This window comes from Phyllobates terribilis, unplaced genomic scaffold (genome assembly GCF_046119375.1).
Source record: "Phyllobates terribilis strain yellow unplaced genomic scaffold, ASM4611937v1 Scaffold_12__6_contigs__length_324123572, whole genome shotgun sequence".
In the NCBI taxonomy this organism is placed as follows: domain Eukaryota; kingdom Metazoa; phylum Chordata; class Amphibia; order Anura; family Dendrobatidae; genus Phyllobates; species Phyllobates terribilis.
In genome coordinates, this window is record NW_027362772.1 from 35514309 (window position 1) to 35541484 (window position 27176).

Consider the following 27176-nt stretch of genomic DNA (forward strand, 5'->3'; position numbering starts at 1 on the left):
CTGAGCAGGGTCGATGTGAATCCCAAGCTGCGGCAGTGCTGAGCAGTGTCGATGTGAACCCCAAGCTGCGGGCAGTGCTGAGCAGTGTCGATGTGAACCCCAAGCTGCGGCAGTACTGAGCAGTGTCGATGTGAATCCAAAGCTGCGGGCAGTGCTGAGCAGGGTCGATGTGAATCCCAAGCTGCGGCAGTGCTGAGCAGTGTCGATGTGAACCCCAAGCTGCGGGCAGTGCTGAGCAGTGTCGATGTGAACCCCAAGCTGCGGCAGTACTGAGCAGTGTCGATGTGAATCCAAAGCTGCGGCAGTGCTGAGCAGGGTCGATGTGAATCCCAAGCTGCGGCAGTGCTGAGCAGGGTCGATGTGAATCCCAAGCTGCGGGCAGTGCTGAGCAGTGTCGATGTGAACCCCAAGCTGCGGCAGTACTGAGCAGTGTCGATGTGAATCCAAAGCTGCGGGCAGTGCTGAGCAGTGTCGATGTGAATCCAAAGCTGCGGGCAGTGCTGAGCAGTGTCGATGTGAATCCCAAGCTGCGGGCAGTGCTGAGCAGTGTCGATGTGAATCCCAAGCTGCGGCAGTGCTGAGCAGGGTCGATGTGAATCCCAAGCTGCGGCAGTGCTGAGCAGGGTCGATGTGAATCCCAAGCTGCGGCAGTGCTGAGCAGGGTCGATGTGAACCCCAAGCTGCGGCAGTGCTGAGCAGTGTCGATGTGAATCCAAAGCTGCGGGCAGTGCTGAGCAGTGTCGATGTGAATCCAAAGCTGCGGGCAGTGCTGAGCAGTGTCGATGTGAATCCCAAGCTGCGGGCAGTACTGAGCAGTGTCGATGTGAATCCAAAGCTGCGGGCAGTGCTGAGCAGTGTCGATGTGAATCCAAAGCTGCGGCAGTGCTGAGCAGGGTCGATGTGAATCCCAAGCTGCGGCAGTACTGAGCAGTGTCGATGTGAACCCCAAGCTGCGGCAGTACTGAGCAGTGTCGATGTGAATCCAAAGCTGCGGGCAGTGCTGAGCAGTGTCGATGTGAATCCAAAGCTGCGGGCAGTGCTGAGCAGTGTCGATGTGAATCCCAAGCTGCGGGCAGTGCTGAGCAGGGTCGATGTGAATCCCAAGCTGCGGGCAGTGCTGAGCAGGGTCGATGTGAATCCCAAGCTGCGGGCAGTGCTGAGCAGGGTCGATGTGAATCCCAAGCTGCGGGCAGTCCTGAGCAGGGTCGATGTGAATCCCAAGCTGCGGCAGTGCTGAGCAGGGTCGATGTGAACCCCAAGCTGCGGCAGTGCTGAGCAGTGTCGATGTGAACCCCAAGCTGCGGCAGTGCTGAGCAGTGTCGATGTGAATCCAAAGCTGCGGGCAGTGCTGAGCAGTGTCGATGTGAATCCAAAGCTGCGGGCAGTGCTGAGCAGTGTCGATGTGAATCCCAAGCTGCGGGCAGTGCTGAGCAGGGTCGATGTGAATCCCAAGCTGCGGGCAGTCCTGAGCAGTGTCGATGTGAATCCCAAGCTGCGGCAGTGCTGAGCAGGGTCGATGTGAATCCCAAGCTGCGGCAGTGCTGAGCAGTGTCGATGTGAACCCCAAGCTGCGGCAGTACTGAGCAGTGTCGATGTGAATCCAAAGTTGCGGCAGTCCTGAGCAGTGTCGATGTGAATCCAAAGCTGCGGCAGTCCTGAGCAGTGTCTATGTGAATCCAAAGCTGCGGCAGTACTGAGCGGTGTCGATGTGAACCCCAAGCTGCGGCAGTACTGAGCGGTGTCGATGTGAACCCCAAGCTGCGGCAGTGCTGAGCGGTGTCGATGTGAATCCAAAGCTGTGACAGTACTGAGCGGTGTCGATGTGAACCCCAAGCTGCGGCAGTACTGAGCGGTGTCTATGTGAATCCAAAGCTGTGGCAGTACTGAGCGGTGTCTATGTGAATCCAAAGCTGCGGCAGTACTGAGCGGTGTCGATGTGAACCCCAAGCTGCGGCAGTGCTGAGCAGTGTCCATGTGAACCCCAAGCTGCGGCAGTGCTGAGCAGTGTCGATGTGAATCCAAAGCTGCGGCAGTACTGAGCAGTGTCGATGTGAATCCAAAGCTGCGGCAGTCCTGAGCAGTGTCGATGTGAATCCAAAGCTGCGGCAGTCCTGAGCAGTGTCGATGTGAATCCAAAGCTGCGGGCAGTGCTGAGCAGTGTCGATGTGAATCCAAAGCTGCGGGCAGTGCTGAGCAGTGTCGATGTGAATCCAAAGCTGCGGGCAGTGCTGAGCAGTGTCGATGTGAACCCCAAGCTGCGGGCAGTGCTGAGCAGTGTCGATGTGAACCCCAAGCTGCGGGCAGTGCTGAGCAGGGTCGATGTGAATCCCAAGCTGCAGCGAACGGAACACTTACTAGAAAGCACCAACAAAATCTGCCTTCATCACTCTACTTCTCCCCTTTTATTAGACCTCAACTGATAGCTGGAATCCTCTTCAGGCGGATGAGATAGAAGTGGCTCATAAATGGAGAAAGAAGCAGATTTCATGAATTATATATGTTACAAAGTTTCTTATATTCATGATATATTGACTTTGTCACTATGTGGAATATGTAAGATTGTATAATACACACCACTAATTTCTCTCCTGTATATTCTCGGTGATCTGCGCCTTGTCATGTATCGCGAATATCCCCCACTGTTGTCTCGTATTTCCTGAAGGTCAATGTCATTAACGGTGGAAGGAATAATACAGAATCTCACGTAAAAATTATTATTTGCTGCTTTAGTAATTACGATTTTTTTTTCTCTTCTTCAAAGCTGCTTATCAGCTCCCGGGTTTAAGGTTTCAACTTCAATTATTTTTTGGAGCTTATTTACCTTGGAGGAAAGCAGAAAAGTCTTATTTCAATAATGTTAAAATTAGGAAGATGAAGACGACCTTGGCTGTATGGTGAAATCAGCTGAGAAAAGTGTTGATAATCAGCACTAGGTAAATTCATTTCCTTTGTTATACCAGCAGTACATGGATCATATACAGAAGATACCCAGGTTATACCAGCATTTTCCATATCACTGTAAAAGAATTATACCAGCTGTACATACAGAATTGTATACAAGGGATACCCAGGTTATTCCACTGTACTGTCACTGAGCAAAGTTCGTTATACCAAGATAAATAACACTGAAAGGCAAAATAATGGTGCCACACAATGACCATATATTACCAGCACATAGTCTGAATATAACCACCATCCTGTAAGTAAACAAAACCCACTATACCAAGATCAATATACCAATAGCACCACAAACAAAAGGCAAATACCACCACTTACACTGTATACTATCTACAGAGCTCCTGTGTGTGATGTCACCAGTAATCACTGTATTACTTGTATAGTGTAAATGTACAGATAACACAGTGGTCACTGGTGACAGCTCTACACTGGAGCTCTGTAGGTAGTATATATGTACAGATAATACTGTAACCACCGGTGATAGTTATACGTTGGAGCTTTAGATAGTATATAGGGCAAGTGTACAATTAATGCTAACTACAGAGCTCCAGTGTATAACTGTCACCAGTAATCACTATTATCTGTACACTTAGTTCCATTATTAACTACTTACAGAGCTCCAGTGTATAGCATACAGGTAATACAGTGATCACCGGTGTAAATATACACAGGAGCTGTGTATATAGTGTCAGTGTACAGGTAATACAGGGATCACCAGTGACATTATACACAGGAGCTGTGTATATAGTGTCAGTGTACAGGTAATACAGGGGTCATCAGTGACATACACAGGAGCTCTGTATATAGTGTACAGGTAATACAGTCCTCATCAGTGACATACACAGGAGCTCTGTATATAGTGTACAGGTAATACAGTCATCATCAGTGATATTATACACAGGGGCTCTTTATATAGTGTCAGTGTACAGGTAATACAGTGATCACCAGTGACATTATACACAGGTGCTCTGTATATAGTGTACAGGTAATACAGGGATCATCAGTGACATTATACACAGGAGCTCTATATATATTTTACAGCTAATACAGGGATCACCAGTGACATTATACACAGGAGCTCTGTATATAGTGTACAGGTAATACAGGGATCACCAGTGACATTATACACAGGAGCTCTGTATATAGTGTACAGGTAATACAGTCCTAATCAGTGACATACACAGGAGCTCTGTATATAGTGTCAGTGTACAGGTAATACAGTCATCAGTGATATTATACACAGGAGCTCTGTATATAGTGTCAGTGTACAGGTAATACAGGGGTCATCAGTGACATACAGGAGCTCTGTATATAGTGTCAGTGTACAGGTAATACAGTCATCAGTGATATTATACACAGGAGCTCTGTATATAGTGTCAGTGTACAGGTAATACAGGGGTCATCAGTGACATACAGGAGCTCTGTATATAGTGTCAGTGTACAGGTAATATAGGGATCACCAGTGACATACACAGGAGCTCTGTATATAGTGTACAGGTAATACAGTCCTAATCAGTGACATACACAGGAGCTCTGTATACAGGGGTCAAAAGTGACATTATACAAAGGAGCTCTGTATATAGTGCAAGGGGGTGGGGATTGGGCAATTGTCCAGGGTTCTATCTCTATAAGGGCCCCCAGCAATTAAAAGCAGAAACTACACTGATTTTTACCAGTTAGGTATTATCATTGCAGTTTTCAGGTTTAAAAGTGCAGAAGAACCTTTAGTGACATCACAGTCCTGTTACCATGAGGTCATCAAAGTTCCTTTACCCTATGGTACTCGACAGTCTGTCTCCTCCTTTCCCGTTCTTGTTAAGCCTTGTTAGTGTGTATGTGCTATGAGTATATACAAGTATGTGTGTGTATGTGCATATATGTGTGTGCTCTATATGTTGATACATGTGCATATTAATTACAGACACAATGTTGCAATTGCTGCCAAAGGAGAATCTACTAAATACATTATTTTTTTTCCTAAGGGGATGAAAATTTTTGCATTTATCCCTGTTTGAATTTAAAGACAGCTGTGGGTCGATTTGTTCTCTAAACCTGTAATGATACATTGTTGTCACGCTGCAAAAATATGAAAATGTTCAAGGGCGTGAATACTTTTATAGACACTTAGTATATACATTGTACATATTAATGCATTAATTGCAGTGTAATCTATAATCCCTGCCTATGTATAGAGACGCCGAGGTGCTGCCTACAGGGAGGCTTGTCACACCCACTGTCGGGTACGACGTGAATAGTTTTGGAGCTTGTCCTGTTTTTCCTGTTGTCTGTTTACGTGACATAAAAAATGCAGTATAACAGAGAGTGAGAGCCCGTCCTTCGCGCGCAGCATTCCTGGCAATATTCTAGTTTTTACATTTCTCTCTCGGTTTCGGCTTTTCGTCAATTCCTCTGTGACTTGCGGAGTGTGCGGCGGATATGTCCAGATATCTACTTTCAGCTGAGCCAAAGAAAAACAAATACTTTGCAAGTGTCGCTTGCTTTGTCTTATGGGGCTTTTGAATTCTAACTTCTACTCTAGTCACATCCAAAGCTGCACTCAAATTTTTATTAATAACTGATGACAGTTATGCAATAGGAACTTAGATGTTTAGGAGTCACAAGTTTTGTAGTAACAACAACTAGAGATACAAGCAGCAGATAATCCAAGTTTTGCTTTGGATTGAAGATAGCAAAGCGTTTTCAAGTTGCCCTTTTCTCAGTTCGAAATTTAATTAAGAAATGGCAGGTAACAGGAACAGTGGAGATCAAGATAAGGTCTGGAAGACCAAGGAAAATTTCAGCGACAGCTGCTCGTAGGATTGCTGATGAGGCAAATCAGAAACCCCCACTTGACTGCAAAAGACCTTTCAGAAAGATGTAGCAGACTCTGGAGTTGTGGTACATTATTGTACTGTTCAGAGACACCTGCACATATATGGCCTTCATGGAAGAGTCATCAGAAGAAAACCTTTGCTCTGTCCTTACCATAAAACTCAGTGTCAGAAGTATGCAAAAGAACATCTAAACAAGCCTGATGCATTTTGGAAACAAGTCCTGTGGTCCGATGGGGTTACAATGATCAGAGGTATGTGTGGGAAAAAAGGGCACAGAATTTCAGAAAAAGAACATCCCGCCAACCATTAAGCATGGGGGTGGATCAATCATGCTTTGGGGTTGTGTTGCAGTCAATGGCACGAGGAACATTTCACAGGGAGAGGGAAGAATGGATTCCATGAAATCTCAATACATTCTTGATGAAAATATAACAGCAGCTGTAAAAAAGCTGAAGTTGAAAAGAGGATGGCTTCTACAAATAGATAATGATCCTAAACACACGTCACAATCCACAATAGACCACCTCAAAAGGCGCAAGCTGAAGGTTTTACAATGGCCCTCAAAGTCCCCTGATCTGAACATCATTGAAAATCTGTGGCTAGACCTCAAAATATCAGTGCATGGGAGACGACTCGGGATTCTCACAGAGCTGGAGGAATTCTCCAAGGAAGAATGGATGAAAATCCCTCAAACAAGAATAGAAAGACTCTTGTCTGGCTACAAAAAGCATTTACAAGCTCTAATACTTCCAAAAGGGGGCGCTACTTGGTCCTAGCCATGCAAGATGCCCAAACTTTTGCATCGGCCCATTTACCTTTTTGTAATTTTTAAAATGGAAAAGATGAAAATAGATCTAAAACACAAAGGAAATGTCTCATCTTTAACTTTAACCCTTTTAGAGATCATTTCATCTTCAACTTGCTTAACTATTCACAATAACAGTAATTTTGACCAGGGGTGCACAAACTTTTGCATGATACTGTATAAATTCAATTCCATGGGTGTGACCGCAGCACTTGATAGAATTATTTCTTTTAACATGACAACGTTTTGCATTGGAGCTGACCGGAGTAGAACTTGCAATGTAGCACAGAACATAAATATTTACATTAAATACAATGAGCGGAATATTTCATGAAGGATTTACATTACAGGAAACAGTTTTGCTTTGAATGTGACTAGAGTAGGACACAAAGCACGTCAGGTAAATGAGAGTTGTTTTGCTTTGGGTGTGCTTGGAGTAGAAGATGTGATGAGGAAGACCGTGTAATCATTTACAGATACATTTTTGTTACGTGCTCCATTGCTAATTGTAAACTGAAATGTATAAACTGCGACCTCTACGCAGAAGCAGCTTATCTGAAACTCAATCAGGCGGAGATGGAAATTTGGAGAAAATACAGAAACTATAAATAACAGCGACAACAATCCAGAGAAAAGAAAATGAGAAAAATTGAGTTTTCCCTTCCAGCTACTTAATAAATGACACTGTAGAATTACATAAAACACAATTCTCTAAAGTAAAGATGTAACTACAAGAGAACGTTATATATAAGAAAATGCTAAAAGAACGGAATCCAGAGCGTTTCTCACTCTGGAGGACCAGACTGTGTAATGCTTCACTTCACCTGCGGTTGTGCTGTAGAGAAACAACTCTTTTTTATCTGATTCCTTCACTGACTGCAGCTGATCATTACTGGTTCCAGCAGAAGAAAACCCTGTTCTCAGCTCACCGTTGGGGACCCTTCTTAAAAAAAATAAATGGGGAACATCCTCTTTAAGCATCTTCCTAATATTTCCATTCAAGAAACTTTGCTGTATTATTAATTCATATGATTGATCTCTGAGTAAAGAGTCAGCAACTTAGAGATTGGGTTCTTGAGTAAACTGCACCTGCATGGATGCACTGTGACCAGGGCAAACTATGCAGCTGCATAGGGGCCCAAGAGATAAAGGGGCCACATCTATTTCCAAAGCAGGTGGAATTGTGCATTATGATGAACTATTGAAGTGCAAAGGGTCCATATATTGTTCTTGCACACGGGCCTCTTCTGTCTGTGTCTTTTCTAAATGGCAGTCCCATGTAAGTAAAGTCCATGTTCTACATATATAGAGTCCACTGTGACTTGCGGAGGATAGGAGTATCCATAGAGACTTGTATATGGACGAACCCTCTCAGCAGCGCCTGAATTAGACAAAGCGTATTTGTCCCTTTTAATGTAAATATTTACTGAACCATTCAAAATGCAACATTGTATCCAGCGTCCAGTGCATGTGACACAATGTATCCAGTGTGTATGTGGCGGGAAGGAATGTATCACACATGAGAGGCTTAGATAGCACTGCAGCTCTGTAATGTGAAGAGGTGTGTCATGTACCTGTCACAGGATCCGCTCTCCACCCCGCACCCACCCTCCCCTCCTCCAACTCTTACTTCTTCCAGGGGATAACAGGAAATACACCTGTAACCGGTGTCACCTGTCCGCAGGTATCTGAGCCCTCGTCTGATGTAGTTCTGATCCTACACAGGGATATGGCCGGCGGGGCCACCCTGCTCTGTGCCACCCTGCTCCTGCTGGCACACACTGGTAAGTCACTGGCACATTACACTAGCTGGCACTGGGACATTTACAGTAGAGGGCACTTTCCTCTAGTGTAGGAATAGGTTTTAAGGAAGCCCAGAAGTGAGGGGTCTGAGCCCCCTTCAACTACAACAGTCTATGCTTATCATATATATATGTATGTATGTATGTGTATATATATATATATATATATATATATATAATATATACATACACACACACACACCACACAGTATATATCATTAGGGTTAAATGGTTAGAATAACAGATAACGATAGAGAATATTAGGTAGGACGTGTGAAATTATACATCTATCATGAGAAAGGTTCACACATAAAGCGAAATATCGAAACACTGCCATGTTGGGCGAATAAACATCATTCTATCTATCTATTATCTATCTATTATCTATCTATCATCTATCTATTATCTATCATCTATCTATTATCTATCTATTATCTATCTATCTATTATCTATCTATTATCTATCTATTATCTATCATCTATCTATTATCTATTATCTATCATCTATCTATTATCTATCATCTATCTATTATCTATCTATTATATATCTATTATCTATCATCTATCTATCATCTATCTATTATCTATCTATCTATTATCTATCTATTATCTATCATCTATTATCTATCATCTATCTATCATCTATCTATTATCTATCTATTATCTATCTATCTATTATCTATCATCTATCTATTATCTATCATCTATTATCTATCATCTATCTATTATCTATCTATTATCTAGCTATTATCTATCATCTATTATCTATCATCTATCTATTATCTATCTATTATCTATCTATCATCTATCTATTATCTATCATCTATTATCTATCTATTATCTATCAATCCAATATCTATCTATCATTATCTTCTGCCCCAGGATTTGTTGGTTTGGTGGATGTTCACATATCAGATTCTTTGCAGTTGATCATGTTTATTGGTTTTCGGGTGATGTGTATGGTGTGATGGTAGATCAGGGTGTATTCAGTCCCCGGACGCTGTGACTTCGCTCTGCCATACTTCCATGTTTCCTTTTATAAGTAACATTTCACGTGATTCTGTCGGCGGTCCGACCTGCTGTTTATCATTATCGGGGTCTTGTTTTGTGGAGCTTCAAGCACCAGATACCAGGTGGGCCCGCTACATCTAGATCCCATATACCTAACTTCTGTCTACTCAACTCCACCAATCCTATTTGTCACGGTGCAGTCAATCAGCACGATGGCATTGCAGAGCCTGCTTACTTATGGTTTCCTTCACTTAGCTGCACCATTTCTTGCTCTCCACATCTCCCAGCCTAAACAGCAGAACAGCCAATAATATGTCAGTGCTTTTCCAACTTTCCAAAAGCCTGTCCCTTTAAGCGTACCTACCATTCTACCCATAGGAAAAGATCATAAGTAAAGCACGTTCTTGCTGCTCTTATCCCTACAACTGGTTGCACAGACCAGTCTAATATGTCCAGAAATTATCCTGACTCTTATGCTCTTATTCAGCGGGTGCTTCAGTGTCATCAACATTCTACCAGCACTATAGGAGCCGTAACGTACTTTTCCCTCTACCAGCACTATAGGAGCCGGAACATACTTTTGCCTCTACCAGCACTTTTGTCTTGCTTCTTTTTTGCTAGTGTGAACATGCCTCTGTTTCTTGTATGTCTGCCATCTTAGACCTCAGTTCACATTGTCTGGTTTTTTGACTTGTTTGCATTCTGTGCAATTTAAGGGTGTGGCATGCCCTTTGTTGAGCTGATTGGTATATATGTAGCTTACCACGGGCCTAGGTGGTCTGGAGTTGGGACCCGGTCCTATTTGTCTACCCTTTTATATGCATTACTTCAACTTTGATATACAGTAAGGTTTTTAATATAGGCAGTATAGGTACCGTCCCAATTTAGGGTCACCTTGCCGCTGGTGGGACGGCTTGTATACTTTTTTTGATCAAAAATAGTTCACTAAGTACCCTATATTTATTATGCAACTTTGCTTTACATTTATATATAATTATGGTAGGGTATGAGATATATTTTTGTCTTGCTTCTTTTTTGCTAGTGTGAACATGCCTCTGTTTCTTGTATGTCTGCCATCTTAGACCTCAGTTCACATTGTCTGGTATTTTGACTTGTTTGCATTCTGTGCAATTTAAGGGTGTGGCATGCCCTTTGTTGAGCTGATTGGTATATATGTAGCTTACCACGGGCCTAGGTGGTCTGGAGTTGGGACCCGGTCCTATTTGTCTACCCTTTTATATGCATTACTTCAACTTTGATATACAGTAAGGTTTTTAATATAGGCAGTATAGGTACCGTCCCAATTTAGGGTCACCTTGCCGCTGGTGGGACGGCTTGTATACTTTTTTTGATCAAAAATAGTTCACTAAGTACCCTATATTTATTATGCAACTTTGCTTTACATTTATATATAATTATGGTAGGGTATGAGATATATTTTTGTCTTGCTTCTTTTTTGCTAGTGTGAACATGCCTCTGTTTCTTGTATGTCTGCCATCTTAGACCTCAGTTCACATTGTCTGGTTTTTTGACTTGTTTGCATTCTGTGCAATTTAAGGGTGTGGCATGCCCTTTGTTGAGCTGATTGGTATATATGTAGCTTACCACGGGCCTAGGTGGTCTGGAGTTGGGACCCGGTCCTATTTGTCTACCCTTTTATATGCATTACTTCAACTTTGATATACAGTAAGGTTTTTAATATAGGCAGTATAGGTACCGTCCCAATTTAGGGTCACCTTGCCGCTGGTGGGACGGCTTGTATACTTTTTTTGATCAAAAATAGTTCACTAAGTACCCTATATTTATTATGCAATTTTGCTTTACATTTATATATAATTATGGTAGGGTATGAGATATATTTTTGTCTTGCTTCTTTTTTGCCAGCACTATAGGAGCCAGAACTTACTTTTCCCTTTACCAGCACTATAGGAGCCGGAACTTACTTTTCCCTCTACTAGACCTATAGGAGCTGAAACTTACTTTTCCCTCTACCAGCACTATAGGAGCCGGAACTTACTTTTCCCTCTACTAGCACTATAGGAGCTAGAACTTACTTTTCCCTCTACCAGCACTATAGGAGCCGGAACTTACTTTTCCCTCTACTAGACCTATAGGAGCTGAAACTTACTTTTCCCTCTACCAGCACTATAGGAGCCGGAACTTACTTTTCCCTCTACTAGCACTATAGGAGCTAGAACTTACTTTTCCCTCTACCAGCACTATAGGAGCCGAAACTTAATTTTCCCTCTACTAGCACTATAGGAGCCGAAACTTACTTTTCCCTCTACCAGCACTATAGGAGCCGGAACTTACTTTTCCCTCTACTAGCACTATAGGAGCCGGATTTTACTTTTCCCTCTACTAGCACTATAGGAGCCGGAACTTACTTTTCCCTCTACTAGCACTATAGGAGCCGGAACTTACTTTTCCCTCTACTAGCACTATAGGAGCCGGAACTTACTTTTCCCTCTACTAGCACTATAGGAGCCGGAACTTACTTTTCCCTCTACTAGCACTATAGGAGCCGGAACTTACTTTTCCCTCTACCAGCACTATAGGAGCCGGAACTTACTTTTCCCCTCTACCAGCACTATAGGAGCCGGAACTTACTTTTCCCTCTACCAGCACTATAGGAGCCAGAACTTACTTTTCCCTCTACCAGCACTATAGGAGCCAGAACTTACTTTTCCCTCTACCAGCACTATAGGAGCCGGAACTTACTTTTCTCTCACTTTCCAGCATGCATTGCCTGCCCTGAACCAAAGGCAGGCCTCTCTGTTATAACTGTATGCAGCTTGTAAGACAGGAAAACAAGAGCAGAGAGATAAAGACCCGATTTTCTGTAATCTGTTTCATTGCCTCTGCTAATAGACGGATTACACCTGACAACAGACAGTGGACAATAAGTTATCATAGAGGAAAACTGATCCTCCTCCACCATGTTGTTCCACAGACACAGGAGCGGCTATTACGGCTATTACAGTGAAGAGTAATTCCTCCAGCGATTTCCTAGCTGGGGGAAACATCAGCTTGCACATCTCATATACATCTACTGGAGTCACATTCGTCCGCTGGTCTAAAGATGGCGTCCTGCTGGTCAACTGGGAGAATAACGTCACTACTGCATCTTCCGCATACAAAGATAGACTGGACATCATTGAGAACGGATCCCTGGTAATAACCAACAGCGCCAAGAATGACAGCGGAAATTACACGGTCACCGTGCAGTCATTCGTAGAATCCGAAGGCACGCTGAAGTTCCCTGTGCAAATCTACGGTGAGTCCAAGAATGAGTTAATTCTAGAAATACTGCAGATGATAAAATAATACTATATAATATATTTGTGAGTTTTTTTTTCCAAGATCTCTGCTTGTTGTCAGTGAATGGGATGGAAAACCCTTTCTAATACTTTTCTCAGCCGCTTTGCTACATTCTATTGCTGATACATTGTGCAGGAATTCTGCTTGATACATTGTAGCAAATTATTATCCATTCAATGATCTGTTTATCTGCCTGGATCCAGTAATAACGTTTTTAGCCTCTGGATAAAAAATAAAATTAACATCATGGCTTGCTTTTTCAGTATATAGGCTTTTTTTTTTTTATTAAAGGGGTTGAACAACCCCTTTAACAACAGGTGTTAAACTGAAACATAAAGTTTATTAGAAAGTTTTAGAACTTTTTATTATACAATATTTTATTCTTGTGTATTCCTGGCTGGAAGAACAGCGTCACCTCCTGTGCCCCTATGACATCACTCCCTACCCTATCACCTCCTGTGCCCTTATGACAACACTCCCTGTCCTATAATGTGGTTGATCTATGCCACTATACTGACACTGGAACCCGTGCATATATATTGGCTGCCATTACAATGCCCATAACAGCCAGCATCTGGAGCGCTGCAGGCATCGAAAAACTATGGTGTTGTGTAGAGAAATCTTTCTCCTACAGATCTGCCCATATGTCAGTCTTTACTGTAACTCTGAAATTGTATTCATGAACTAGGAGGATCAGGATGAACATACACTGTGATGCTCTATACATTAATGGTTGCACTGGTGGAAATCTATAGGTGACATATTGTAATTTCCTCTTCACAGATCTGGTGGTAAACGCCTCGGTGTCCCAGTCGCCCACCGCAGCAGATGAGAGTACCCCTGTTGTTAATCTGAGCTGCAGTGCGGTCAGCGGAGGGGCGACCTACACGTGGACGAGAGAGGGGACGTCGCTACCCAGTAACAGCAGCTACGTTACATTAAATAACGGTCGGACCCTACAGATTAACGCGCCGAACCGGACACACAACGGAAACTACTCCTGCAACGTGTCCAATCCTGTCGACTGGGGAATCGCAACACGGACACTGAATATTTCATGTGAGTGAACACGTGGGGGGCAACGGGTAAGGGTGGTCCTGCCGACCTCCACTGCTATCTGAAACGAAATGTCAGGGAGGTCGGAAACATCGGAGAAGAAACATCGGAGAGATCCAAAGTGGGAAATAAAAAGTGATGTGCAGAATGTTCTATATAAAACCTACCCTGTATACAGACCCCAGACCAGACCCTTCCTGTAAACAGACCCCAGACCAGAACCTTCCTGTATACAGACCCCAGACCAGACCCTTGATGTATACAGACCCCAGACCAGACCCTTCCTGTATACAGACCCCAGAACAGAACCTTCCTGTATACAGACCCCAGACCAGACCCTTCCTGTAAACAGACCCCAGACCAGAACCTTCCTGTATACAGACCCCAGACCAGACCCTTGATGTATACAGACCCCAGACCAGACCCTTCCTGTAAACAGACCCCAGAACAGAACCTTCCTGTATACAGACCCCAGACCAGACCCTTCATGTATACAGACCCCAGACCAGACCCTTCATGTATACAGACCCCAGACCAGACCCTTCATGTATACAGACCCCAGACCAGACCCTTCATGTATACAGACCCCAGACCAGACCCTTCCTGTATACAGACCCCAGACCAGACCCTTCATGTATACAGACCCCAGACCAGACCCTTCATGTATACAGACCCCAGACCAGACCCTTCATGTATACAGACCCCAGACTAGACCCTTCATGTATACAGACCCCAGACCAGACCCTTCATGTATACAGACCCCAGACCAGACCCTTCATGTATACAGACCCCAGATCAGACCCCTCCTGTAAACAGACCCCATACCAGAACCTTCCTGTAAACAGACCCCAGACCAGAACCTTCCTGTAAACAGACCCATACCAGACCCTTCATGTATACAGACCCCAGACCAGACCCTTCATATATACAGACCCCATACCAGACCCTTCATGTATACAGACCCCAGACTAGACCCTTCATGTATACAGACCCCAGACCAGACCCTTCATGTATACAGACCCCAGACCAGAACCTTCCTGTATACAGACCCCAGACCAGACCCTTCATGTATACAGACCCCATACCAGAACCTTCCTGTATACCGACCCCAGACCAGACCCTTCATGTATACAGACCCCAGACTAGACCCTTCATGTATACAGACCCCAGACCAGACCCTTCATGTATACAGACCCCAGACTAGACCCTTCATGTATACAGACCCCAGATCAGACCCTTCCTGTAAACAGACCGCATACCAGAACCTTCCTGTATACCGACCCCAGACCAGACCCTTCATGTATACAGACCCCAGACTAGACCCTTCATGTATACAGACCCCAGACCAGACCCTTTATGTATACAGACCCCAGACTAGACCCTTCATGTATACAGACCCCAGATCAGACCCTTCATGTATACAGACCCCAGACTAGACCCTTCATGTATACAGACCCCAGATCAGACCCTTCCTGTAAACAGACCCCATACCAGAACCTTCCTGTATACAGACCCCAGACCAGACCCTTCATGTATACAGACCCCAGACCACAATGGCACTGTATAGAAAACACAGTTCAGAATAACTCAGCCAAGACCCTTGATACAGACCCCAGGTCAGACTCCTCTCCCATACAGACTCCAGACCACATCCATCTTGGCAGCAAAAGAGTGTCTGGGAGATTTCCCATTTCTTCAAATTAACGATCAGAGATTAACAGCGGCATCTAAATGGTAAAACAGCAGCGATCAGAGTTTGTTCTCAGCCCAGGCTGGATGGGGAGCTCCGCTCATATCTCCTCCTTCCAGCAGCTCCCTCGGGTCCTAGCGCCTTAGTGTCACAGCTCAGATATTTAAAGGGACAGACAGAGATAATCCATATGCAGTAATTGAATACAGTTCACCCTCCCTATATACTCATCGGGACACCTTGTATATCTGAATGGTTTCTTCTCTGCTCTCCGCAGACTCGGACAGTCCAAGTGGTCTGAGCGCCGGCGCCATCGCTGGCATTGTGATTGGCTCCGTAGGCGGAGCGCTGCTGTTCATTGCTCTGATCGTCCTTGTCATATTTTGTATACGGAAACGAAGGAAAGGTGAGTCCATAAATAAAGAAAAGAAATGGCGCATGATATAAAGCCCCATGCTATGTGCGCCACATGGGTCTTAAAGGGAAAGTACATTTTTCCATGAGAGTGATCCCAGATTAATAAAACATGGCTGCCTTCTTCCAAAAACAATGTCACACCTGTCTCTGCGTTGCGTCTGGTATGGCAGCTTAGCTCCATTGAAGTGAATATGTCTGAGCTGCAATACCCCATATAGCCTCTTGGTGTCTCCTCCAGCAGTAAACACATTTCCAATTAAGTGTTTCATTTCCACACAGCTCCTCCACTGGAGGAATGAAGTATTACACAGTTCCCATTGCAATCAATAGGCTGCAGGTGTCCAGGGAGGGAGATGCTCTTTGTAGCCCCCTCTAATAGATGAAGCCCCCTAATAGCAGACCTCGGTAACGTTCTTGTTTCCTTCAGAAAAAAAAGAGAAGAATCCAGCTGCTCTGCATAAAGACGCTTTACGCACGGTAAGAAGTCGCCGCGCTGTCCGGTCTGTATTATCTCTGACACCTTCTGACTTCTGCTTACTCTGCCTCTGCTTCAGGTATCAGGAGCAACTTTGTCACCCGATGACCCCGCGTACTTCACCATGAATAACATCATGTACCGCAACTCGTCCATCTCCATGGGCTCTTACATCATGGTGAGTTCTGAGACCAAGAATATAACACAGCTGCCAGAAGGGGAAGGAGACTGACTAGGAAAAATACTGGGGAATATATTTATATAGGAGACTGACTAGAGACCATAATGGAAACTGTATTTACAGATGCCAGAAAAGGAATGTACTGAGAATTATATTTACAACTACTACAAAAAGGAAGGAGACTGACTGTGAACTGTGGAGACTATAAGTGCAGCTGCCAGAGGGGGAAGGGAACTGACTAGACTAATTACAAGGAATTATATTTACAACTGCCAGAAGGGAAAGGAGACTGCTTTGAAAATTTACCAGTGTCTATATTTACAACTACTACAAAAAGGAAGGAGAATGATTGTGAACTATATATATAGCTGCCAGAGGGAGAAGGAGGCTGAGAAGAAAACCTACTGGAGGCTATAATTACAACTCCTGGAGGGGAAAAAAGCCTGACTAGGGAACTTACTGAAGACTATGTTTACAACAACTAGAAAGGAGGAAAGGTAACTGGTAACCTTATGAGGGATTATATTTACAGCTGCCAGAGGGAAAGGAGACTGACTGGGTAATATATATATATATATATATATATATATATATATATATATATATGGCTAACATAGGGGGAAAGTTAATGAATAGATAACTCACTGAGGGACTTATTACCAACTGCCAGAGGACGAAGGAGACAGACTTAAGAATTTACTGGGGACTATAAGTGCAGCTGCCAGAGGGGGGAGGAGGCTGACTAGAGAACTTACAAGGAACTATATTTACAACTGCCAAAGGGGGGGGGGTGAGAAAATAACTGTGGAACTTATGTGAGGGATATATTTACAACTTCCATAGGGCAAAGGAGACCGACTGTGAATCTACTGGGGAGTATATTTACAACTTCTACATGTGGAATAAGACTGACTGGGAAATGTATTAAGGATGGTATTTACAGCAGTCCTTATGGGGGTTATTTATAACTATAATAGGGGGAAGGAGACTGCCTAAGGAACTTACTGGGCACTATACATTCAGTTGCAAGAGGGAGAAGGAGACTGATTGGAGAACTTACTGCTGAGTATATTTACAACTTCAGAGGGAAAGGGAAACTGACTATGAAACTTATGGGGAGGGGGTGACTATATTAACAATCACCAGAAGGGAATGGAAACTTACTGAGAACTTACTTGGGACTTTTTCTACAACTTCTACAATGGTTGGTTGACTAGGGAAGTTGATGTAGATTATGGTTGTAACTCGTCCATCTCCTTGTGCTCCTACATCATGGTGACTTCTGCCATTAAGACTCCTTAGACTGAGACCATGATTATAACATGGCTGCCAGAAGGGGAAGGAGACTTACTAGGCAACTTGCTTTGGACTATATTTATACCTGCAAGAGGGGGAAGGAGATTGACCAGGAAAAAATACTGGGGGATATATTTATAAATTACTAGGAGGGAAAAGAAACTGACTAGAGACCATAATGGAAACTATGATGTAATGAGGAGCATTCTCGTATGCTCTTCCCTTTTTTGTTGTTGATCCTTTTGTAATGTTATTCTAAAGTACATATGTAGCAAATTTGCTCTTGACTGTTTCCTTTCTGAACAATAATGTAACAATGTAACTTTATTCTTTGGTAATTTGCAGAACTCTGGAGATAACACATCTGAATATTTGCGAAACCCTTCACCCAACCCTCCACCAAGCGAACCCAAAGTCAAGCATGCCACACAAGTATAACGACGACGAACTAAGAGGACACGTTTCCCAATCCAGAAAGTGGATGAAAGATGGAGATGGGGAGCCAAAACCGCTGATAGGAGCAAATCTGATCAAACCTGTGGACAAGGGATGGACCTTTCATGGTCAAAGTCGCTGAAGTTCTCAGATGAAGCTGAAGATCTTCTCTCCAGATGGAGCACCATAAAATCAAAATTGTGGCTCTCTGTGCTTCCTAGGACCTCCGTGTCTGCACATATTTTGCTTTCCAAGCCCCTCTTCAAACTACAACCCCTCCATTTCCCCTGTGCACCTATTTCACACTTCCATCCTTGCAGATATGAAGTAGACATATATGAAGGATGTGCTACTATGTATGAAGCCTTTGCTACAGTATGAGCGAATCTTCTGAGGATACTCAAGAGCTGACCCCCGGACTGTCCCAGACCACCAGACATGGTGTCGTCAATCATTAGCCTTAGTGACCAATAATTGTGGAAACTCCCCTTTAAAAACCTGTGTTTGCTACAATAACTATCTAGATTGATGCCAAACACAAAGTCCTCAATGCTAGCTGCAATATACAAGAGGTAATATATATATATATATAGAATATTACAGAAGTTTATAAATATTATATATTGGGACGTTTTGGAAAATATATTTTTATAATACATCCTAAAATAAAAGCAAAAACTCTCTGCATTGTGTTACGTGAACTGCAATGCTGTGCCTGTCAGGGCCCACCGGAGGATCCTCCGTTCCTCCGATGGGCCAGTCCAATGCGGATTTTGTTTATTTTAACCAACGAGAAACATGATTGCAACGGCTATGTTTTTCCTTTAAGTAAATGTTCCTTCCATCTTTGGCATCCATGAGAAGGTCTAGAAGTGATTCTGCTATCTTAGGTGGATGCACGCTCTCTGATATATCACTGTGAACCTGCTGCTTTTACATATAGATGGGGGATTGATTGCTGGGCTCTGTGCCGTCTGACCTCATCCATTTGCACTGGAGCTTGTGCAGATGCTGCTCTCGGCTCATCCTGCAGATGCTGCTCTCTGCTCATCCTGCAGATGCTGCTCTCTGCTCATCATCCAGATGCTGCTCTCTGCTCATCATCCAGATGCTGCTCTCTGTTCATCCTGCAGATTCTGCTCTCTGCTCATCATCCAGATGCTGCTCTCTGCTCATCCTGCAGATGCTGCTCTCTGCTCATCCTGCAGATGCTGCTCTCTGCTCATCATCCAGATGCTGCTCTCTGCTCATCATCCAGATGCTGCTCTCTGCTCATCATCCAGATGCTGCTCTCGGCTCATCCTGCAGATGCTGCTCTCTGCTCATCATCCAGATGCTGCTCTCTGCTCATCCTGCAGATGCTGCTCTCTGCTCATCATCCAGATGCTGCTCTCTGCTCATCCTGCAGATGCTGCTCTCTGCTCATCCTGCAGATGCTGCTCTCTGCTCATCATCCAGATGCTGCTCTCTGCTCATCATCCAGATGCTGCTCTCTGCTCATCATCCAGATGCTGCTCTCTGCTCATCCTGCAGATGCTGCTCTCTGCTCATCATCCAGATGCTGCTCTCTGCTCATCCTGCAGATGCTGCTCTCTGCTCATCCTGCAGATGCTGCTCTCTGCTCATCATCCAGATGCTGCTCTCTGCTCATCCTGCAGATGCTGCTCTCTGCTCATCATCCAGATGCTGCTCTCTGCTCATCATCCAGATGCTGCTCTCCGCTCATCCTGCAGATGCTGCTCTCTGCTCATCCTGCAGATGCTGCCCTCCGCTCATCGCGCAGATGCTGCTCTCTGCTCATCCTGCAGATGCTGCTCTCTGCTCATCATCCAGATGCTGCTCTCTGCTCATCCTGCAGATGCTGCTCTCTGCTCATCCTGCAGATGCTGCCCTCCGCTCATCGCGCAGATGCTGCTCTCTGCTCATCCTGCAGATGCTGCCCTCTGCTCATCCTGCAGATGCTGCTCTCTGCTCACCCTGCAGATGCTGCTCTCTGCTCATCATCCAGATGCTGCTCTCTGCTCATCATCCAGATGCTGCACTCTGCTCATCATCCAGATGCTGCTCTCTGCTCATCCTGCAGATGCTGCTCGCGGCTCATCCTGCAGATGCTTCTCTCTGCTCATCCTGCAGATGCTGCTCTCTGCTCATCATCCAGATGCTGCTCTCGGCTCATCCTGCAGATGCTGCTCTCTGCTCATCCTGCAGATGCTGCTCTCTGCTCATCATCCAGATGCTGCCCTCCGCTCATCCTGCAGATGCTGCTCTCTGCTCATCCTGCAGATGCTGCTCTCTGCTCATCATCCAGATGCTGCCCTCCGCTCATCCTGCAGATGCTGCTCTCTGCTCATCCTGCAGATGCTGCTCTCTGCTCATCCTGCAGATGCTGCTCTCGGCTCATCCGGCAGATGCTGCTCGCGGCTCATCCTGCAGATGCTGCTCTCTGCTCATCGTCCAGATGCTGCTCTCTGCTCATCATCCAGATGCTGCTCTCTGCTCATCATCCAGATGCTGCTCTCTGCTCATCCTGCAGATGCTGCTCTCTGCTCATCCTGCAGATGCTGCTCTCTGCTCATCCTGCAGATGCTGCTCTCTGCTCATCCTGCAGATGCTGCTCTCTGCTCATCATCCAGATGTTGCTCTCTGCTCATCATCCAGATGTTGCTCTCTGCTCATCATCCAGATGCTGCTCTCTGCTCATCATCCAGATGCTGCTCTCTGCTCATCCTGCAGATGCTGCTCTCTGCTCATCATCCAGATGCTGCTCTCTGCTCATCCTGCAGATGCTGCTCTCTGCTCATCATCCAGATGCTGCTCTCTGCTCATCCTGCAGATGCTGCTCTCTGCTCATCCTGCAGATGTTGCTCCCTGCTCATCATCCAGATGTTGCTCTCTGCTCATCATCCAGATGCTGCTCTCTGCTCATCATCCAGATGCTGCTCTCTGCTCATCCTGCAGATGCTGCTCTCTGCTCATCATCCAGATGCTGCTCTCTGCTCATCCTGCAGATGCTGCTCTCTGCTCATCCTGCAGATGCTGCTCTCGGCTCATCCTGCAGATGCTGCTCTTTGCTCATCCTGCAGATGCTGCTCTCTGCTCATCATCCAGATGCTGCTCTCTGCTCATCCTGCAGATGCTGCTCTCTGCTCATCCTGCAGATGCTGCTCTCTGCTCATCCTGCAGATGCTGCTCTCGGCTCATCCTGCAGATGCTGCTCTCCGCTCATCGTGCAGATGCTGCTCTCTGCTCATCCTACAGATGCTGCTCTCCGCTCATCGTGCAGATGCTGCTCTCTGCTCATCCTACAGATGCTGCTCTCTGCTCATCCTGCAGATGCTGCTCTCTGCTCATCATCCAGATGCTGCTCTCTGCTCATCCTACTGATGCTGCTCTCCGCTCATCGTGCAGATGCTGCTCTCTGCTCATCCTACTGATGCTGCTCTCCGCTCATCCTGCAGATGCTGCTCTCTGCTCATCCTGCAGATGCTGCTCTCGGCTCATCCTGCAGATGCTGCTCTCCGCTCATCCTGCAGATGCTGCTCTCGGCTCATCCTGCAGATGCTGCTCTCCGCTCATCCTACAGATGCTGCTCTCCGCTCATCCTGCAGATGCTGCTCTCTGCTCATCCTACAGATGCTGCTCTCCGCTCATCGTGCAGATGCTGCTCTTTGCTCATCCTGCAGATGCTGCTCTCTGCTCATCCTGCAGATGCTGCTCTCTGCTCATCATCCAGATGCTGCTCTCTGCTCATCCTGCAGATGCTGCTCTCTGCTCATCCTACAGATGCTGCTCTCCGTTCATCGTGCAGATGCTGCTCTCCGTTCATCCTGCAGATGCTGCTCTCTGCTCATCATCCAGATGCTGCTCTCCGTTCATTGTGCAGATGCTGCTCTCTGCTCATCCTGCAGATGCTGCTCTCTGCTCATCGTGCAGATGCTGCTCTCTGCTCATCCTGCAGATGCTGCTCTCTGCTCATCATCCAGATGCTGCTCTCTGCTCATCCTGCAGATGCTGCTCTCTGCTCATCCTACAGATGCTGCTCTCTGCTCATCGTGCAGATGCTGCTCTTTGCTCGTCCATCACACCTCAATTGCTCTCCAGCCACTTCTGCCCTCTGCTCTTGTACCATCACCTGTAGGTGGCTTCACGAGTCTGACAATGGGAACAGCGCCCTCTAATGGCAGCACAGTCCTCTGCTCTCCATGCACTGGTATGTGGTAGAAGGAGAAATTTGGAGCATGATCGTGCAGTCAGCAAAGTGTCAATGCTATCATGTCAACATGGAACACCATGGCAAAATAAAACCCAATAGCCCGACTTGATGGCCCACCTCATGTAGCTCACAGACATCCAGGACCATGGTGGTTTTCTAACTGATCAGCAGGGGGCAGTAGAAAGTACAAAGTAAATATTATGTGCACTGAAAAATTCAGAATGCAACAATGTAGCCAAATAGTATTCTTCTTTAGAGCTTTGTTTTTTTCTAGCCTGGTGCCCTAAAGGGTTAATCCCATCTTCAAAGATGCCTACTGTCCGATTGTTTTTACAAATACTAACACTTTTGCCATTCACGGCTTATAACCATTTGCAGCCGTTCTTGAGATATTAATACTTTTGTTTACAGCTCGTTGCCTTGGAGACCGACCACCACTGCTGTCTAGGTTGCAAGCGCTTTGATGACGCTCAACAGGATTAGGCGGTAACAGCGTCCGTCCGCGGTCTTGGCCAGTTTACAAGTTCAGTGGAAAAAAGCTTGGTCAGAGGTGGTCAGTATCCAAGGTAACCAGCTGTAAACAAAAGAAGAGAAAAGTGTTAATATTACATAGTTACATAGTTACATAGATAGTTACATAGTTTATAAGGCCGAAAAAAGACAAGCGTCCATCCAGTTCAGCCTATTTCTTGTGCACTGCAGCTATTCCGCAGCGTTGATCCAGGGGAAGGCAAAAAAAACCATGCGGTATAGGCCAATTTACATCACTGAGGAAAAATTCACTTCCCGACACCAATCTGGCAGTCAGATTAAATCCCTGGATTAATTAACTATCACTAAGCATAAGATGTAATTTTATTGTTCTCAAGAAAGGCGTCCAGGCCTCTCTTGAACTCATTAAGTGAGTTGGACATCACCACTTCCTCTCCCAGAGAGTTCCAGAGTCTCATGGCTCTGACCGTAAAGAATCCCCTTCTATGCTGGTGCAGGAACCTCCTTTCCTCCAGACGCATAGTGTGCCCCCTCGTCTTTGTCACCATCCTTGGTATAAACAGGTCATGGGAGAGAGCTCTGTACTGCCCCCTGATGTATTTATACATGTTTATGAGGTCTCCCCTAAGCCTTCTCTTTTCCAACGTAAATAGGCCTAATTTTGACAACCTCTCTGGGTATTCTAGTCCCTCCATTCCCTTTATTACCTTAGTCGCCCTCCTTTGTACCCTCTCTAGCTCCAATATGTCTTTCCTGAGCACCGGAGCCCAGAACTGTGCACAATATTCTAAGTGCGGCCTTACCAGCGCTTTATACAGAGGAAGAACAATGTTCTCATCATATGCCCCTATTCCTCTTCTGATGCATGCCATGACTCTATTTGCCTTCGCAGCTGCTGCCTGACACTGGGCACTCCAATTTAATTTGCTATTAACCAAGACGCCCAGGTCCTTCTCCATGTCAGATTTCCCCAACGGTTTCCCATTTAATATGTATGGGTGACTGCTGTTTTTCTTTCCCATGTACATGACCTTACATTTATCAGCATTGAACCCCATTTGCCATTTTTTGGCCCAACTCCCCAATTTATCTAAATCCTCCTGTAGCTGTGCCCTATCCTCATCTGTATTAACTAATTTACAAAGTTTAGTATCATCTGCAAATATTGCTATTTTACTATGCAACCCTTCCACTAGATCATTAATAAATATATTAAATAATATAGGGCCCAAGACAGACCCTTGAGGCACCCCGCTAGTAACCCTGACACACCCTGAGCTTACTCCATTGATAACCACCCTCTGCTTTCTATCACTCAGCCAGCTATTTACCCACTTGCACACATTATCCCCCAGACCAAGCATTCTCATTTTATATACCAACCTTTTGTGTGGCACGGTATCAAACGCTTTGGAGAAGTCAAGGTATACAACATCCACTGACTCTCCCCGGTCCAGCTGTGAGCTCACCTCCTCGTAGAAGGCCATCAGGTTTGTTTGGCAGGAGCGATCCCTCATGAATCCATGTTGATATGGAGTTAGACAGTTATTATCATTAAGATATTCTACAATAGCATCTCTAAGAAATCCTTCAAACAATTTACCCACAACAGACGTTAAGCTGACTGGTCTATAGTTCCCAGGGACACTTTTAGACCCCTTTTTGAATATTGGTACCACATTTGCTTGGCGCCAGTCTAGTGGGACAGTCCCTGTCCATAAAGAGTGCTTGAATATAAGATACAGCGGTCTGTCTATCACATTACTTAATTCTTTTAGTACCCGGGGGTGTATGTCATCTGGGCCTGGTGACTTGTCTATTTTGATATTATTTAGGTGTTTCTGAACTTCCTCCTGGGTTAGTTGGGTGATATTTAGCGGAGGGTTTACTTTATCACTTTATCACTTTCTTTTGTGAAAACAGTGGAGAAGAAGCTATTGAGTAGGTTTGCTTTACCCTCATCGCCCTCTATGATTTTACCCAGGATATTTTTCAATGGGCCAACTCCATCAGTTTTAATCCTTTTACTGTTTATATAGTTAAAGAACAGTTTGGGATTCGTTTTACTTTCTTTGGCAATTAGTCTCTCTGTCTCCTCTTTTGCTATTCTTATTTGTTTCTTACAGATTTTGTTTTTTTCCCTATAAGATATTAGCGCTTCCTCGCTGCCTTCTTGTTTAAGTTTACCGAAAGCCCTTTTTTTGTTTTTCACTGCCCTCTTGACTTATAAAGTAGATTGGCACTCACCATGTAGTATAGTATACTGCTGTAGATTTATTTATTTTACTCACTAATATAGCACCATTAACTCCACAGCACTTTACAGACATTATCAGCACTGTCTTTAGTGGGATTTGAACCCAGGACCCCAGCGCTGCAAGGCTGCAGTGCTAACCGCTGAGCCACTGTGTTTCCCCAATATCATCAATACCCATTTATGAAGATGGGAGTTAACCCTTTAAGTGCCCTATAATGTCCTTCAAGACAGAAGCAAAATTGACAAGACAACCCCCAGCTCCTAAAACGGGAGGTACAGAAGAACCTGGAAACCTCTGCTGTTTCCTGCCAGAACTGATTCAAATAATCTCAAAATTCTTCTTCTTCTTGACTTTTGTCTTCCCTTTGTTATTTCCCAGAGTTATTTTTGCCTCTCTTTTGCTTTATATGTCACTGGAATAGAATATGTGATGAATATAATTATTTAGGTATTATTTATTTAGGTACAACGATCGCAGTGTGCAACTGGGACTGGGACTGAGACTGCGCAAGAGGGGGTCCGCCGACAGCGGCGGCTTTTTCAGCTGGATGTGTGTCCCAGGACAATCATTCAGCTGAAGTGTACTGTAACACAGAGACCAACCGGGTCCCTGCACTACAATTATACACTGCTGGGGGACATTATACCAGGATGGGGGTCATTATACCAGGATGGTTGTCATTGTACCAGTATGGGGGATATTATTATAGGATATTATTCCAGGAAGGAGCCAGGAAGGGACATTACACCAGGAAAGGGCCAGGTCGGGGTACATTATTACAGAAAGGGGCTAGGTTGGGGGACATTATGCCAGGAAGGGGCCAGGACGGGGGATATTAATACAGAAAGGAGCCAAGATGGGGGACATTATACCAGGATGGGGGTCATTACAATATGAGGGATATTTTTACGGGATATTCTACCAGAAAGGGGTCAGGACGGGGGACATTATTACGAAAAAGGGGCCAGGAGAGAGGACATTATACCAGGAAGGGGCCAGGATGGTGAATATTATTACAGGATAGGGCCCAGGATGGGGGACATTATTACATAAAGGGGTCAGGAAGGGGAACATTATTACTGGATGGGGGATGCCAGGACGAAGGACATTATTACAGAAAGGGGCCAGGATTGGGGACAGTATACCAGGAAGGGACTAGGATGGTGAACATTATTACAGTATGGGGGCCAGGACGGGGGACATTATTACAGAAAGTGTCAAAGATGGGTGAAATTTTTACAGAAAGGGGCCAGGATGGGGGACATTCTTACAGGATGGGGGTCATTATTACAGAAATTGGTCAGGGCGGGGGACAGTATTGCAGGAATGGGTCAGGACAGGGGACATTATTACAGTGAGGGTTAACATGTATGTATTTAGAGGATCTAGAACACTTCAAGGGCCCATGCATCTGACCAACATGCAGGTGGGGGCTCAGGTCCAAATTTTACACCGGAGTCCATTGGACTCTAGTTATGCCACTGGGTACTACTGTAATGTTGAATACATGTACATGTGACCTGGAAGTTACAGAAGTTTCTGTGCAAAATTGGTTTATCTAGAACTTTATAACAAAGGAAAAGTCAAATATAAAGTCGCAGAAAGTTGAAGCTTTGTTTTTAAGTCACCCAGGAATCACCTAAATAAAGTCCATAAATCAGTGTCATTATATATAGGGATATAAAAAGTTATCACAAAAGCCCATTAAGGGAATATCACCGCCTTCATCATGTAATAGGAAATGTACAGGTATATACACAAAAAGGGAATATTAGGGAATTGTGGAGTGACAGAGGGAACTCCTCCGTTTGTATTATAAAGAGCAGAGAGTGACTGTAGCATACCTGGCGGCGTTCTTGCATGGTCGTCCATCTCTCATCATGCAAGATCGCAAACTTCATCTCCCGCCCAGCTTCCTGGTCTGGCTTCTTT

At 44.9% G+C, this 27176-nt stretch overlaps 1 protein-coding gene across 1 annotated transcript; it reads left to right on the top strand.

Moving 5' to 3' along the window:
• Window positions 1–8201: 8201 nt before the first annotated feature.
• Window positions 8202–18964, top strand: LOC141171995 (cell adhesion molecule CEACAM7-like). Its single transcript, XM_073655752.1, has 7 exons — window positions 8202–8381; window positions 12364–12687; window positions 13515–13790; window positions 15755–15883; window positions 16322–16371; window positions 16449–16547; window positions 18192–18964. The coding sequence occupies exons 1-7, from the start codon at window positions 8327–8329 to the stop codon at window positions 18282–18284; spliced, it is 1026 nt and encodes a 341-aa protein (XP_073511853.1). The 5' UTR covers window positions 8202–8326; the 3' UTR covers window positions 18285–18964.
• The last annotated feature ends 8212 nt before the right edge of the window (window positions 18965–27176 follow it).